Source organism: Fusarium graminearum, chromosome 1 (genome assembly GCF_000240135.3).
Source record: "Fusarium graminearum PH-1 chromosome 1, whole genome shotgun sequence".
NCBI classification, from domain to species: domain Eukaryota; kingdom Fungi; phylum Ascomycota; class Sordariomycetes; order Hypocreales; family Nectriaceae; genus Fusarium; species Fusarium graminearum.
Genome location: NC_026474.1, coordinates 8,542,382 through 8,557,344, shown reverse-complemented (window position 1 = coordinate 8,557,344; position 14,963 = coordinate 8,542,382). Strand labels below are relative to the sequence as shown.

Below are 14,963 nucleotides of genomic sequence, written 5' to 3'. Positions count from 1 at the left end.
TACATTTCTATACTTTAGTACCTAGGTAGGTATACTATATATTGACATAGAGTTGAAGCCCAGTCTTTTCAATCTTCTCAATCTTCTCAAGTATTACGTCGGTCTATCCGTACATATTGAAATCGCAATATAACCGTAATATGTTCCTCTCCTGACGACCGTTCCATAGTACACGTTTGTCGGTCGAGACCCCTGCACACTAATCAGCTCATATCCTCTCAACCATCTCTCAACTCGCAATGCGGATGTGTGGCGATAAAATGAATAAGGGGCTTGCTCGTGTAAGAGTGTGAGTGAGTGAATTGGTTAACACAGTTCCTTTACGATTCAACTACGGGTTTGCAATTGACAATGGATCCAAAATCTACCCTAGATCCGTCACATCCGCGAATCCAAAGTTTATCTGTTTCATATCTTGGCGATTTGCGCTATGTTTCATTCGGTTGCTTGAGTGACATGCCAGACCAGTGCCAGCTATATCAACGGTTTATGCGGCCCGTGGGCATGGCACGGTAGCAGTCCAGCGCTAATCATTCCGGGGATGGATTTCACAACCCAAGTTTCTTCGACTAGTCCCTCGAAAGTGAATGATTTAATATATTGAGTCAGAGCTCCCTGTCGACAAAGCGATTGTCCTATGGCCTACGGCCATGGAAGGATTCTAGAAATTGTCCACGGTAGCCCGGCATATCGGATTCGGTCACTTATATTAACCACCTGGATTCTGCATCAGTCTTGACCATTTCCAGAATCCCGTCGTCTTCTTCCATCGCTCAACTTCCAATCTCAAGCGTCTAAATCCTTGCACAATCTCGGAATTGTCGGCCGGGGAGCTGTCAAATCTCCACAACTAATCCTGAAACCAAATTCTCCTCATTCTCATTTCTCGCTCGTTCGGTCCAGTCTTGCCGTTCCTTGCTCCTCACACCAGTTCCAGAGCCTCTTATTAGTGGGAGATCTGAGTCCGTCCCTGATGTGCTGACTAGCTCGATCCGTTGCACCACCATCTGCTCGCCTCTTGACTTACATGATCCTTCACGGTGTACCTGCACTAGTGTAGATGCAGGTCGGTTGAACTAACGGAGCACTTGAAGGAATGTGCTCATGACATCCAGACTTTTTGGTAAGTAACGGCACAGCAGAACCTATCCATGCAGGACCAGGGTTTCGAGATATGTATATAAGATGGTGGCTTACAGCTCTGGTTTCTGCTTGTTGGATACCCAAGCACCCGGTTCTAATTCCTTCACTTCATTTATTCATTCTCTCTTTTAACTTATATACACCCTCTTTCAAATACATTCATTTCAAACCAAGCAATCTTTTGCCACCATGCGTTCTTTCGCTCTCCTCGCCCTGGTCGGCCCTCTCGCCGTGAGTGCTGCTTCTGGAAGTGGTCACTCTACTCGATACTGGGACTGCTGCAAGCCTTCTTGCTCTTGGAGTGGCAAGGCCAAAGTCAGCGCCCCTGCTTTGACTTGTGACAAAAAAGACAACCCCATCACTAACCTGAACGCCGTCAACGGTTGTGAGAGTGGTGGTTCTGCCTTTGCTTGTACTAACTACTCCCCTTGGGCTGTCAACGACGACCTTGCTTACGGTTTCACTGCTACCAAGCTTGCTGGTGGCACTGAGGCCAGCTGGTGCTGTGCTTGCTATGCGTATGTCTCGATTACTCAAATCAATCTTTACAGCTCTTCGTGCTAACTGTCTCTCCAAGTCTCACTTTCACGACCGGTCCCGTAAAGGGAAAGAAGATGATTGTCCAGTCCACCAACACTGGTGGTGATCTCGGTGATAACCACTTTGACCTTATGATGCCCGGCGGTGGTGTCGGTATATTCGATGGATGCACCTCTGAGTTCGGCAAGCCCCTCGGTGGTGCTCAGTACGGCGGCATCTCTTCCCGAAGCCAATGTGACAGTTTCCCCGAGCTGCTCAAGGATGGTTGCCACTGGCGATTTGACTGGTTCAAGAACGCCGACAACCCAGACTTCACTTTCGAGCAGGTCCAGTGCCCCAAGGAGCTCCTCGCCATCAGCGGCTGCAAGCGTGACGACGACTCTAGCTTCCCTGCCTTCAAGGGCAACACCACTCCCAGCAATGCTAAGCCCAGTGGTGAGAAGAGTGCTGCCGCAGCCCAGCCTCAGAAGACCGAGCAAGCTGCTCCTGTTGTTCAGAAGCCCTCTACCAAGGCTGCTACTGAGCCCATTGCTACTAAGCCTGCTACCGTCAAGCCTGCTCCTGTCAAGCCTGCCCCTGTCAAGCCTGCCCCTGTCAAGCCTGCCCCTGTCAAGCCCACCAAGGTTGTCAACAAGCCCAAGACCACTTCAAAGGTTGGTGGAACCAAGACTCGAGGAAAATGCCCCGCCACTAAGCCTACCAAGCCTGCCGCCCCTCAGAAGTCTGCTGTCGCTATTTACCACCAATGTGGTGGTTCCAAGTCTGCCTACCCCGATGGCAGCCTCAGTTGCGCTTCCGGAAGCAAGTGTGTCAAGATGAACGATTACTACTCTCAGTGTGTTCCCAACTAAATGGTAGATCCATTAAATAAGTGTGGTGAGACTAGAGGTCTCACAGAAGGGGCCTTTTCTTATGAGAAGGCTCGTTGATGTATTCATTGGCATCCTGTACCCGGTGCTCGACCCTTACTACACCTATTGTCTTCTCTGTATATATTTCATATAGATAGCCTTTTGTCAGCGACAAACTGGCTACCAACAATCAACATACTTGTTCGCACAGCGATCCGACAGCTTTCTTGAGATATGTCTCCGTTCACAAATGTTGATTTCTGAGTAGTATTTTACAACAGGTGGAAACATACGTTGGTTGATCTAAATGCATATGCTAATTCTATAAAATTCCAATAGATACTTGCTGTTAGGTTCCAATTACGCCGAGTATCCCTCATTCCAATGCGTCAAATCATCACTCTTTTTGAAATATCATTTCGGTCTAGTATAAGCAAATACCACCAATCTCGTCATCCATGGTCCATGATCCTGCAAGTCCTTTGATCTCCACATCTTCTGTCAAGCTCACATCTTCTGGAAGAGTTTTTCCGAGGAAGAAGTCATTCTTACCCTCGGTGTGCATCTTCCGCTTCATGAAGCGCCTCGTCCACTCTTCAACCGCAGGCTCGCCTGTCTCGTCCCTTGCCTGCTTCAAGAAGGGAATCAGGGCTGTGCCACCTGTACCCTTCTGGTTATCCTTATTCTTTCGTGATGCAATAGCAAGGTTGACCTTGTTTCTGGTAACCTCAGGACTCCTTGAGCGACTACGGGCGCGGACTTGCTTCGAGGGGTTGATGATGTAGCGGGTGACGATGTTGATGTGCTTGTCGCGGAATGCACTGAGCATAGCCAGGCATGCATCGTACGCAAGACATAGCTGCTTGTTGGATTGGTGCTCCTCAACGTACTCACGGATGTTGGCTACGCTAGACACATCGTTGAGGAATCTCGCATGAGGTCCGGGCATGTAGCGTCTCATCTCCATGATGAAATTGTGTCGGTTGGAAGCGCGGCCGCGATCAGAATCGGAAGATGGATCGCGAGACTCGCCTGTTGGACGATGCTCGATTCCGAGAATGACATCAAAGAATTGGATCAAACTGCTTTGTGCGTTGCTGCCACCACTGTATTGCCGATATGTCTCCTCGCCGGAACCATCCTCGTAAATCACACCGTTCGGGAGGCCAGCCTCAGCCATGTTCTTACTTCCAGCAAGGAAGGGTCGAATACGGTGATAAAAGATAGTAGGGTCACAGCTCTCATGCATCCTTTGGAGAATAGTTGTAAGGTCTGTCAATCGCTCTGCAAAAGTGCGTAAACACCGAGTGACGGCCGCAGTGTCGCCATGGCGGGCAGCAGCAATGGCGGTCAACATAAGAGGAATAATGGGAGCTCCACGGGCTTCAATAGCAACAGATACGAGATAAAACCATGATTCATCGAGGGCTCCAGTATATGTGTTGAGGGTGGCGAGATTCTCAAGGTTGTCAATGTCCTCGTCAACGAAGAGCGGTTTAAAGTTCCAGAGACAGACGGCGGCATAAGTGGCGACTGGCGGTACTTCCAGGTGCTCTGAGATTTCTAGAAATGGAACTGAGATAGAAGCTGGCAGACGGTCTGATGGTGAATCACCTCCCCAGATATACCCATGGGCCATAAAACCTAGCAGCGAATAGGCGCGGCGCCACTCGGCGTCATGTTCAAGACCGATAGTAGAGAGGACTGGTAGTCTGTCGACAACACCACGCAGCCTACGACTGAGAATGAGAGCCTGTAGGTTGGCGGCGATGGCCTCCCACTTGTTGTAGTAAGGATCCGGCAGGCGAGTTAATGGTAGAGTATCCGGAAGGAAGCCATGGGTAGGAGAGATACCGTACTCAGCCAGAACTGGGATAGAAGGAAGCATTGTGAGGTGATTCCTGGCCTGATGAGCTGACAAGTTGTATGAGGGAAGACAGAGAGAAGAGTTATGAAACTTTGAAAAGATCAAAAGATGAGACAAGAAGACGCCGGTTTCCGGCAACCGGAGGACGGAAGAGTGGGGCCGCTCCGGTAGATTCAACAGTAAATGGGGCGGGCGGGCTTTCAGAGGTTTGGCCTGGGGTAGTAAAGAAGCCAAGGCCGGTAGTAGTTGAATGGAGATGAAAAAGAAAAGGGTCGGAAATAGAATTCTGGGAAAAGACTCCGAGTTGTATCAACTGTCGCCTCTAATAAATGACTCTTCGTCCGTCTCTTCCTATGTTTTATCGTACTAGTTTTTGCGGCGAAACGGTTGAGCAAAGACTATGATTGGCTGATTCGGTTGAGTGGACAGTCATGGTGCGGGTTTAATTAGCGCGCATAATAAGTTTTTCTTCATTAGTTTTACTAACATGCGGATTGATTGATAATGCCAAAAGGGTTGCGGAGGTGCCGGGTTCTTTACGGACGGTCTTGGGACTTGGGACTGGGTTGGGTGGTCTGATCGGGTCAGATCTAATAATCACTCCGTCTTCGGCGGTTAAGAATGAAGATGCGAGATGTGCACGTATGGTGAGATTGCACGTGAAACTACACATAAAAGGTATTTTAAGAAAGTATTTAAAGTTTATCTGACAGCAGCAGCGTGTTGTTTAGTTGCAGAAGAGACTCTGAATGGTCAGTCTTTACCCTATAGATAATGTCTGCATGTTATGTCACTAAATTAAAAGAGTAAAGGTCAGTCAAGTTGAGACCAACTACATTTCAGTCTTTCGTCAATAGATACTAGTTACCTATTTAAAGCAAATTATTTTCTGCAGAAAACAAGATCTGGAGTTGACAATATCACATTATCAGAAGCAAAACATTACTCCTTCTTTGAATCTTCACGACCTTAACTGATTCCCCACCCCCACTAGTTGGTCAGGTCGTTTTGGGAAGGTGCGATGTACGTACCTCCATTACGTCGGTTCCATGGACGCACGAACCATCAACCAGGGAAGCTACAACGACTCTCAAAAGTCAATTTAATCGGGTGTGAATAGCTTCCTCCTTCGTCATCACTTACCTCTCGATATATAAACATACCTTCCCACGATAATAGGGCCATAGATAAGATGCCCGTCCAGCAGCATGTGCTGAACTGGCTTTACAGCGTCCTTACCAGCGTATGTATCTATTAGAGACTCTCCAACCCCCGCTTGTCATCCATCATCAAGTCCACGGCTAATATCGACGCGCTCAATAGGAATATCACGATGTGAACCGTGCCTATAACGATGTTGCGCAAGCACTTGATCGCTTTTCCTCTCTATCACCTCGAACCGATGTACATAGTACGTGACTATTTTGCCCTACGAGAGCTACCAGAAGCTATCGCCAGGCTCGCGCTCTCTAGCAACCTGTCGCATTCAGATATTGACCTCACCAGCCTTTTCGAACGGCGCCAATGCCCTACTACTTCATCTCTCGGGAACGCTTCCTGTCAACTTTCGCGGAACCACATACCGGTTCCCATTATCAATATGGGTACCACACGCATACCCACGAGAACCACCCATGATATACGTTGTGCCGACTGAGACGATGATGATACGGCCAGGACAGCACATTGATCCACAGGGCTTCGTATATCACCCATACCTAGTGAGATGGGCTGAATTCTGGGATGTATGCTGCTCCAAAAGCCACTGCTATTTGTGATATGTAGTTGCTAACAAGCTATACAGAAGTCCAATCTTCGGGACTTCCTCAACATCCTCACCGACGTCTTTGCAAAAGAACCTCCAGTTGTGGCTCGACAACCGCAACAAGCTCGACCGCCTCCTGCGCAAGCTACCCCGACACCTCCTCCCGTCCCGCCTCTGCCTCCTGGCATGGCGCCGTCCTCACGACCTGCGACACAGGATCCGCACTCTTCAGAACAGCCGCGCCCACCTCCTCCACCCCCGAAAGCCCCCCAGAATGCATCGCCCGCGCCAAACAGACCACAAAGCGGGCCACCCTTGCCTCCAATTCCAGGACAATCTCCTGCACAGTCTAATCGGATGTCCCGTTACGATTCAGCTCCTCCCCTGCCACCCCAGGTTGGAAGTCCGAGTGCGCAGGATCCGCGATTACCTCGCCCTCAAGAACAGCATCCGACTCGTCATATGCCACCTGCTGGACCGCCAATGGCTGCGCAACCTAGATACATGAACGATGGCCAGTCATTTGCGCCTCCATCACAACAACAATGGCAGCAAATGCCACCACATCATCAGCAATATCAACAACCTCCGCAGCCCCCGGCTTGGACTCAAGCTGCTCCACCACAACCAAGTCCTGCGCAACCACCTCCACCTCCTGATCTGCTTGACGAACCCCTAGAGCTAGCATTGCCAAATAATACAGTAGCGGCGCCTCCAATCCCGCCCAATCCGGAGAAGGATGCGCTTTTGCGACAGTTAGCTCAGACACTGTACTCGATCAGAATGCGCAGCAGGCAGCAGAACGACTCAAGCATGGCGGGCCTGCAAGCACAAAGAACAGCAATGTTGTCAGCAATACCTGCTTTTCAAGCTGAAGGTGGTCAATTGGCGCAGCTTTCAAATGTACTAACATCGAACTCTAATATTCTACACGATGCTCTTCATAAAGCAGATGCGGTCATTGAGGGATCCAAGAGCCACCCTGTGCCAGACGTTGACGAGCTTCTTGTAGCCCCTACTGTGGTTGCAAACCAACTTTACACGCTAGTGGCAGAAGAGAGAGCCCTGGGTGACGCCATATTCATGCTCGGCCGGGCTGTAGAGCGCGGGCGCATTACGCCAGCAGTATTTGCCAAGATGACAAGACATCTCGCAAGAGAATGGTACTTGAAAAAGGCATTGGTGCGAAAGATTGGTCAAGGAATGGGCCTGGCTGCGTGATCAAACACGAAAAGAAATTGACTGACGCAGCTCCATTGCTAAGTGGTTGGAGTTTTGGTATTGTTCATGTAGTTGGCTCTGGGATTGCGCATGGAGGGGAAGTGACAGGCACTTGGCGAGATCTGACAGCTACGAGGTGAATTACGACATACCTTGCTTTGAAACAAAACCAAAGGATCAAGACATCCTGCTAGCTGGGGGCTTGCGAAGTCTATCTCGCGATTAACAGCCATCTGCGCGGTTCATAGGTTCTGATACGATCCGGGCTGCTGGGCGCATGGGAAGATGATAGTCTGGACGATCCAGACCAATGTGGATGGCTCCCCTTGATCTCAAATACACATCGCATTACGACAGTTTGCGTGCACGGATTCAGGAACGGAAAAAGAAACGAATCCATCGCCTGTTCAGCCATACAGCGCCATTGCCATGGCCGTTAGAGCACACCCATTCCCAGCTCTCGGCCTGTCAAGAGATGCACGGATCAATCACTGAGCAGCAACCAAACAAAACGAGTCTAGCGGCCCAAAGAACAATACTAAGCCTCAAAGCCACAAAATGCAAGAACAATACTAAGGCCAGCCTCTCCCCGCCGCCCTTGGCACTCCTAACTTGTTTGATGTGATGTGATAGCTTCTTTGAAATGCACTTAGTCTGTTTACTTACTCACATTCTTCCCACCGCTGACAATATCCTGACTAGATAGACTAGTGTTTGTCTTCAAGACCGTTTCCGCCTGTACTCATCTTGGCTCTTTTTTCCCTTTCCTTTCTTGTGATCCCTTAACCATGTTGCCACCACTTGCTCATCCTCTCAACGTCAATCTTGTCCTGTCACAGCTTGTTAAACCAAGATTATCTCAAACCGTTCCCGTGTCTTCTTGCCACATATATTTTGAGCTCAGACCTCTCACATCTCTGTTCATTGCGGCTTCTTTAACCATTCTTTCATTGCCACTCATTGGAGTTGACATCATTTAGATAGTCCATCGCCAACAACAACGACCCTTTTTCTTCTCCTACTCCGACTGCCAGTCGAAAAGCAGATACCACCATGTCAAAGGAAGTCTTTGACCCGTTCACTCAGAACGTTACTTTCTTCGCTCCCGATGGAAAGACGGAAATCAGCATCCCTGTAGCTGCCATTGACCAGGTGCGCCGCATGATGGTCAACACCACCATCAACTATGCTACACAGCTCGGAGCCTGTCTTATCATGCTGGTCGTGCTCCTAGTCATGGTCCCCAAGGAAAAGTTCCGCAGGCCTTTCATGATCCTCCAGATTACCAGTCTTGTCATTTCCTGCTGTCGAATGCTATTGCTCAGCATCTTTCACTCATCGCAATTCCTCGACTTTTACGTCTTCTGGGGCGATGACCACAGTCGCATCCCGCGCAGCGCTTACGCTCCCTCGGTGGCTGGCAACACCATGTCGCTCTGTCTCGTCATCTCGGTTGAGACAATGCTTATGAGCCAGGCCTGGACAATGGTCCGACTGTGGCCCAATGTGTGGAAGTACATCATCGCCGGCGTCTCACTCATTGTGTCCATCATGGCTATCAGTGTCCGACTCGCATACACCATCATTCAGAACAATGCAGTTCTCAAGCTGGAGCCGGCGTTTCACATGTTTTGGCTCATTAAGTGGACAGTCATCATGAACGTCGCCTCCATCTCGTGGTGGTGTGCTATCTTCAACATCAAGCTCGTCTGGCATCTCATTTCGAACCGTGGCATTCTCCCGTCTTACAAGACTTTTACCCCAATGGAAGTTCTCATCATGACCAACGGCATCTTGATGATTATTCCAGGTTTGTACCCCAATAACTTCACTAATCCCTCAAAGAACTTTGGACTAATCGAGTACGACAGTTATTTTTGCTTCACTCGAATGGGCTCACTTTGTCAACTTTGAATCAGCATCTCTGACACTTACCTCTGTCGCTGTGATTCTCCCCCTCGGCACTCTCGCCGCCCAGCGCATCGCCAGCAGCGCACCCAGCAGCGCCAACTCGACCGGCGCTTCAAGCGGGATCCGTTACGGCGTCAGCGGGCCCAGCTCCTTCACAGGCTTCAAGGCACCCAGTTTCAGCACCGGCACCACCGACAGACCTCACGTCTCGATCTACGCCCGGTGCGAGGCGGGCACGTCATCTCGCGAGCACATTAACCCTCAAGGTGTGGAACTCGCCAAGCTGGACCCTGAAACTGATCACCACGTTCGTGTGGATAGAGCCTTTCTTCAGCGCGAGGAGCGAATCCGGGCTCCTCTTTAAGCGGTGTACAACAATTACTTGCTTCCCTTTTCACTCATCAAAAGTCGTATTTCGGAGTTAAGCATTCTACAAGTTTCGATCAATGACCTCGAATCAAAAACACCAACATCTAGCGTGGCGTATCGGCAGATCCTCAGTTACACATTGTTTTCGTTTCTTTCCATGGCGAACCGCCTCGATACCCCAAATAGGCCATTGATGCTCGAGATGACTCGCATCTTATCTTACTTTCATTACCCAATTTATTGCTGGCTCGCATGGTCTCAAACCGAGGAAATACTTTTCATGTTATTGCTTTTTTTTTCCTTTAGTCAAAAGATAGTCTAGCGCTCAAGCGCACCGTAACGATGAATAATACATCAGGTTGATAACCATTCCTGGCCGTACCAATTGTGATGTCAAACGTCAAACCCCCAAGTAGCATTCGTCAGTGGCAAATGAAACAGTAGTGACAGTGATGTAACTGATTAACTTATATACTGTATAACAGCTTCCATCCAAGCCCGAGTCGCACCAAGACAACATACCCAATGGCTTACTCGTCCGCCTTGATCGAACTCGTGTGATGAGGCATTTATCTACTCACTGCGACCGCCTGAGATCTTCCTGACTTTGTCCTTGCACATACTGACAAGTCGTCTCAGCTCACTCGCACGCACTGGCCTAGGTTGCTCCAACAAGCAACCTGCCTTGGAGATAGGGGGGCTCTCTTCAGACAGACTTTTGAGATCGTCCTCGAGAAGTTCAAGCAACTCAAATTCTGTTTCAACATCTGGCAAGGAACGTCGGTTGGTAGCTCGAGAAAGGATGTGCTTGGTGCGAGAGAATCTTCTTTGAGGTTCGGCGAACAAAGGAAGAGGCGCTATACCTAAGCCAGCCTCACCATCAATATTGAAGCCCGTTCGAGTAATGGAAGCTCGAGGGAAGGACAAAGGCTTTTCCAGCACAAGAGGTGATATTTCATTGGTGAGAAGGGTCTGTTTGAGGGTGGGATTAAATGGAATGGGATCAATGGTGTGAGGCGACCGGGGTTCCTCAGTTGCTGCCGTAGCAATTTGTTCTTCTTGAGCCACTGGACTGGTACCAGAGCTTCGCGTGGAGTTACCAAAATCTCTCGAGCTTGTAGTGCTCCATTCCGATGGTGTCCTTCGACAGGACGTAGATATTCGACGTAACTTTCCCCGAAAGGATCGGAGGGGGGCTATAACGGATTCCTTTCGCTCATGCTCACGAGGCTTGACAAAGGTTTGTTGGCTGTCAAATCCCACGTGAAGAGTATCAGGAACCGAATTGTGGCGATCCAATGACTCAAAAAGACTGATCTTTTGCTTCAGAGGCGAGTCATTTTTCTCTGTGTTCCGACGTCCAACTGAATTTCGAAGTGATCCCACAGGCATGCGGCTTTTGAGCCCAACCTTTGGCGTTTTTAAAACATCTGATTCTGACGAACTAAAAGACTTTAGTAACGGAAGTTGTGAAGGTGAAACTGCCGCTCCAACTGTAGTGGGAACGGACTCGCGACGCTTCCTGTTAATAAGCGCAAATTCAACCGATGGTTGTTCTTTTGACTGTTCAAGTTTCTTGCGAAAGCCTGAGATTTTAGAATGTGGCAGCTTGGGACGGCTTGTGTCGCTTTTACCCCTAAGCTTGAAGGACATCAGGTCGTTCTTGCTGAAGGGAACCTGATCGAATGCGTCCGGAGATGCAAGAGATTTGTTTCGGGTGCTTGATGTCCCCCCATATACTGTGTTAGACAATGAAGATGCTATCTTTTGAGCATGGCGCACCCATCCGTGGTGCCGGTTCTCCTCAGTTGAGGCTTTCCTTTGGACAGCATCATTGCGGCGTACAGACTCAAATTTGACATCGTTTGCCGATAGTCTTTTTTCCATTTGTGGCGACGCCTCGGTATACTGGGACCTTATGTAACTTGGGCTTGCATCTGGCGCAGTCGTCACCAGACTGCTACGCTTGAAGGACGTCCATGAATCATCCGGTCGATTCAATGGGGATCGCCACGTTACAAAAGGATCCTCGGAAGCAAGAAGGGTCCGGGGCGAAGGGACAAACCGGGACGTCGGAGAAAGTGTCTTGGAAGCTGTGTTTGACTCTTGATTTGTTGGCTCATGATCCGCGGAAGATTGTTCGGCAGAACGCCTGCTCTTGAGTGATCTCCAGCTTTTGGAATGGGCTAACCTCGATGGTGGCCGTGAAACTAAAGTCGCACGAGGAGAAAGCGAGAGTCCTGTATACACTGTCATTAGATGCGCGGTAGGGACACACCAGACTTGTTCTTACCATCTTGCTGGCTTGCTGTCTCGAATATCTTCCTCCTCTCTGCTACAGACTTTTGCCGCGATTTTACATCAACACTTTTGTTTGGTGTAACGGGTGATTTCGTTCCAAAGGTTTGCGCTCGGCGGGCAAGAATGGGCTCTCGACTTGAAGTAGTGAAGCGATTGGATGAAAGATGGCTATCGATTGAGCATCTCTCCCGTGTGTCTATAGTTCCTTGAGATAAAGGCTTCGGTAATTTTGATGGTGTTTGTCCAGCCACAGAGGAGGATGCGATGGCAGTAAGGGGTTTGGTGATTGACGAACCACGAGGCGAACTGCCAACCGAAGCCACAGCATTAAGGAACTCGAACTTGGAAACAAGCTGTGCCAGTTTACTACTGGTTAGACTGCGAATTTCTGAACTCTCTGATATGATCTTGCGGGGCGAGGTCGTAGAAGATAACAGCGGCGAGGTCATGTTGCTCTGACGGGAGCAGATATCCCCGAGTTCTTGTGTAAATTGAAACGGTAAAACTGATTGGATAAATCACTCTGTGATGCTCGAAGACGAAGAGAAAGTGCCTGTGTTGATGCCGTCAAAGTCTGTTGAAATGATGTGAATGAGCTGTGCCCAGAGTGACATTGAAGAAATAGCAATTGCGTAGCAGTTGAAGGTCAATAATCTCAGCCATAGATGGCAGGAGCGTCCTGTTTCTGGTTGAGGACTTGACAGGGAAGGCGTGATCTTCCACTTTTCAATATTGTATAACATATTGACTGATTGCGCTTCAAGCGAGGTTGAATGGAAATATGCAAAATGTAGCTTGACACAGAGCAGAAGTGATAGAGGCGTGGTAACATATCCAACCCGTAGGTATTGATCATGTCGATTTCTATGCAGCCCGTATCATAATGCCCTTGGACAGGCACAGGCTAGCCTTGAAATCCCTTCCTGTCTAAAACGTACACTGACTCCAACTAATGTACAAGTGATTCGATTATATAATGCACAGATGGGAGACGGATGATGGCGCATCCCTAGCTCCTAAACTGATTTTTTCCATTCCCACGCAGATTCTTTGGTCGCATATCGTTACGGCGTCATTTACTGGCTGTCAAGAGGTCAACTTGATGTTCGTTAAAGTCTTGTTTCGCAGGGTCGACTTACGGAGGCAGAAGGATCTCGCCCCAAGAGCTGGACAGGAATGTCACGACAGCCTATTTCGTTTTGTCAGTACATGTAAGTCCATCAGATCTCTCCTCATCTGAGAATGGAGCAAGACCACATACACCAAAGAGAGCGATGCTGCGGACGACAGCGGCGTTCTCGGGAGAGGTAAGAGCGTCATAGGTGGAGCCGACAAAACCCTTGGGAGCACGGCGAGATCGAGGCTCGACGGAGATGCGCTTGGGGGCCATTGTGATGAAGTTGGTATCGGGTTCGCGTAGGGAGTAGGAGAGGTCTAGCGAGTCGAGAAAAGCGTGCGCGCGGTTCGAGTGAGGCTGTTGACGTCGTCGTTGAATTCGAGGGAAATTTTCGGATACAGCTCAATTGAAGCTTTCGCTGATAGTAGATAAGGTCACATGATACGCCTGTGACGAAAGTGGTGGTATTGAGTTGCAGGCAGTTGTGCCCCACCAAGACCATCACCAACACCTTCAATACCATCGACATTTCATTATTAAAGGCTTATAAATTAATTGATCAAATTCTTTGTCATCGTACTACCCTAGCAGTTAACATCTATCCCCATTTTCTTGCATGACCCTTTGACATTTTGTATTGGCTTGAGGTTTATTGGCGCATCGACAAACTAAGTTTAGTGAAAGACAGTGTAAGACCGATATTGCTTCACGTCTAATCACCACCTTTATCCTAATCAACTACATCTCTCTCATCTTTGTCTCATTAAACACTCGCGTCATATAAAAAAAGGAGAGACACCACTTCAAGATGGATTCCCCAGGACCAGGCGGGTTCTTACCAGCCCCTGGTGGCCTTCCATCACCAGCACCTTCAGCAACCTCATCTTACGCAAACAACATCCAAGGCCTTCCTGCGCCAAGAAACAAGGCACTCAAGGCAAACTCCAGCAAGGAATTCATGGTTCGAAGGTATGCCGAAGAGCAGCTGATGTTGGCTACACGACGCTATGTCAAGAAGTTTGGTAGTGCTGAACCAGACGATTCAGTCGTAGGCTATACGAGGTTCGGGGAGGTTTGTAAAGACTTGGATAGTGTCATTAACGTTCTGTGGCGATCAGGAACCCGTAAGTTACCCTGAACCCCCAATCATACAAGTCTGGTACTGATCAAGTCTTGTAGCCACACTACAAATACCTTTTTTACTACGTCTCACGAGTGACTTTACTCGATATGTCCGGGGCTTCCCGCCTGCACCAAAAGCATCATTCGCTATTCTGCGCAAGCTTGATCACTGCTTCGCCAGTCTTCTCTCAGGTCAAGATGTTGAAACTCACGAGACACTGCCAGGTTTCGAGAATGGGCTGCGCGGCGGCATGACAACTACAGAGATGATCAGATGTCGAAGTTTGGTTGACCAATGTCGCGTATTAATGGTCGAGGTCATGAGAGACCCCACAGAAGAAGACGAGGAGGGCGAAGATGAAGAGGGAGGAGATACAGATACAGATACCGATATGGACATGGACACGGATACGGAAGCACCGGCAATCAAGGGCTGGGGCAGTGTGGAAGACGACGACGAAATGATGCTGCAGCTCGATGCGGCACGTGTCTTTGAACGGACAATCGTACAGCTCAACGAAAGACTTGGCGATCTAGAACCAATCCAAATGTCTGCCGACTGAGGCTATTTTAATTATATATACAAAGATGGGCTGTGTTTTTGGGACTTCAGGTGCCACGTTTGTTCAAACAACCGGGCTGAAATGGTTGGTTTCAGGCTGGTCGATGCTCTATGCACGGATACGATGGCTGAGTCTTTGACATGAAGCATTGATCAAGTCCGAGTTGGCTCACAGAACCAAGACGTCGGATCCT

The 14,963-nt window shown here is 49.1% G+C and overlaps 7 protein-coding genes across 7 annotated transcripts; 4 read left to right on the top strand and 3 right to left on the bottom strand.

Annotated features, from left to right (window-relative positions):
• Window positions 1–1,225: 1,225 nt before the first annotated feature.
• FGSG_02658 (endoglucanase-5) lies at window positions 1,226–2,534 on the top strand (the record flags this gene model as incomplete). The annotated part of the gene is made up of 2 exons (XM_011320307.1): window positions 1,226–1,661; window positions 1,721–2,534. Exons 1-2 carry the CDS (start codon window positions 1,333–1,335, stop codon window positions 2,532–2,534), a joined length of 1,143 nt encoding a protein of 380 aa, XP_011318609.1. The 5' UTR covers window positions 1,226–1,332.
• Window positions 2,535–2,926: 392 nt separating this feature from the next.
• Window positions 2,927–4,660, bottom strand: FGSG_02657 (uncharacterized protein). The gene has a single exon (XM_011320306.1). It carries the CDS (start codon window positions 4,420–4,422, stop codon window positions 2,959–2,961), a length of 1,464 nt encoding a protein of 487 aa, XP_011318608.1. The 5' UTR covers window positions 4,423–4,660; the 3' UTR covers window positions 2,927–2,958.
• A 933-nt stretch (window positions 4,661–5,593) lies between these two features.
• On the top strand, window positions 5,594–7,387 carry FGSG_02656 (uncharacterized protein; the record flags this gene model as incomplete). Its single annotated transcript, XM_011320305.1, has 3 exons — window positions 5,594–5,644; window positions 5,814–6,146; window positions 6,206–7,387. 3 exons carry the CDS (start codon window positions 5,594–5,596, stop codon window positions 7,385–7,387), a joined length of 1,566 nt encoding a protein of 521 aa, XP_011318607.1.
• Window positions 7,388–8,383: 996 nt separating this feature from the next.
• FGSG_02655 (uncharacterized protein) lies at window positions 8,384–10,021 on the top strand. The gene is made up of 2 exons (XM_011320304.1): window positions 8,384–9,197; window positions 9,259–10,021. The coding sequence occupies exons 1-2, from the start codon at window positions 8,441–8,443 to the stop codon at window positions 9,660–9,662; spliced, it is 1,161 nt and encodes a 386-aa protein (XP_011318606.1). The 5' UTR covers window positions 8,384–8,440; the 3' UTR covers window positions 9,663–10,021.
• Window positions 10,022–10,240: 219 nt separating this feature from the next.
• FGSG_02654 (uncharacterized protein) lies at window positions 10,241–12,417 on the bottom strand (the record flags this gene model as incomplete). Its single annotated transcript, XM_011320303.1, has 2 exons — window positions 10,241–11,907; window positions 11,961–12,417. The coding sequence occupies 2 exons, from the start codon at window positions 12,415–12,417 to the stop codon at window positions 10,241–10,243; spliced, it is 2,124 nt and encodes a 707-aa protein (XP_011318605.1).
• A 364-nt stretch (window positions 12,418–12,781) lies between these two features.
• On the bottom strand, window positions 12,782–13,423 carry FGSG_02653 (uncharacterized protein). Its single transcript, XM_011320302.1, has 3 exons — window positions 13,230–13,423; window positions 13,108–13,157; window positions 12,782–13,051 (listed from the first exon to the last, which is right to left on the bottom strand). Exons 1-3 carry the CDS (start codon window positions 13,356–13,358, stop codon window positions 13,045–13,047), a joined length of 186 nt encoding a protein of 61 aa, XP_011318604.1. The 5' UTR covers window positions 13,359–13,423; the 3' UTR covers window positions 12,782–13,044.
• A 168-nt stretch (window positions 13,424–13,591) lies between these two features.
• Window positions 13,592–14,770, top strand: FGSG_02652 (uncharacterized protein; the record flags this gene model as incomplete). Its single annotated transcript, XM_011320301.1, has 2 exons — window positions 13,592–14,209; window positions 14,265–14,770. The coding sequence occupies exons 1-2, from the start codon at window positions 13,894–13,896 to the stop codon at window positions 14,768–14,770; spliced, it is 822 nt and encodes a 273-aa protein (XP_011318603.1). The 5' UTR covers window positions 13,592–13,893.
• Between the last annotated feature and the right edge of the window lie 193 nt (window positions 14,771–14,963).

What these genes read in the sequence shown, in the direction of transcription:
- FGSG_02657 (XM_011320306.1), bottom strand. Translation starts at nt 4,422, where the DNA reads ATGCTTCCTTCTATCCCAGTTCTGGCTGAGTACGGTATCTCTCCTACC.
- FGSG_02655 (XM_011320304.1), top strand. Translation starts at nt 8,441, where the DNA reads ATGTCAAAGGAAGTCTTTGACCCGTTCACTCAGAACGTTACTTTCTTC. An exon ending in CATCTTGATGATTATTCCAG is followed by an intron (nt 9,198 to 9,258) that starts GTTTGTACCCCA and finishes CGAGTACGACAG; the next exon opens with TTATTTTTGCTTCACTCGAA.
- FGSG_02653 (XM_011320302.1), bottom strand. Translation starts at nt 13,358, where the DNA reads ATGGCCCCCAAGCGCATCTCCGTCGAGCCTCGATCTCGCCGTGCTCCC. An exon ending in GCAGCATCGCTCTCTTTGGT is followed by an intron (nt 13,158 to 13,229) that starts GTATGTGGTCTT and finishes AAAACGAAATAG; the next exon opens with GCTGTCGTGACATTCCTGTC.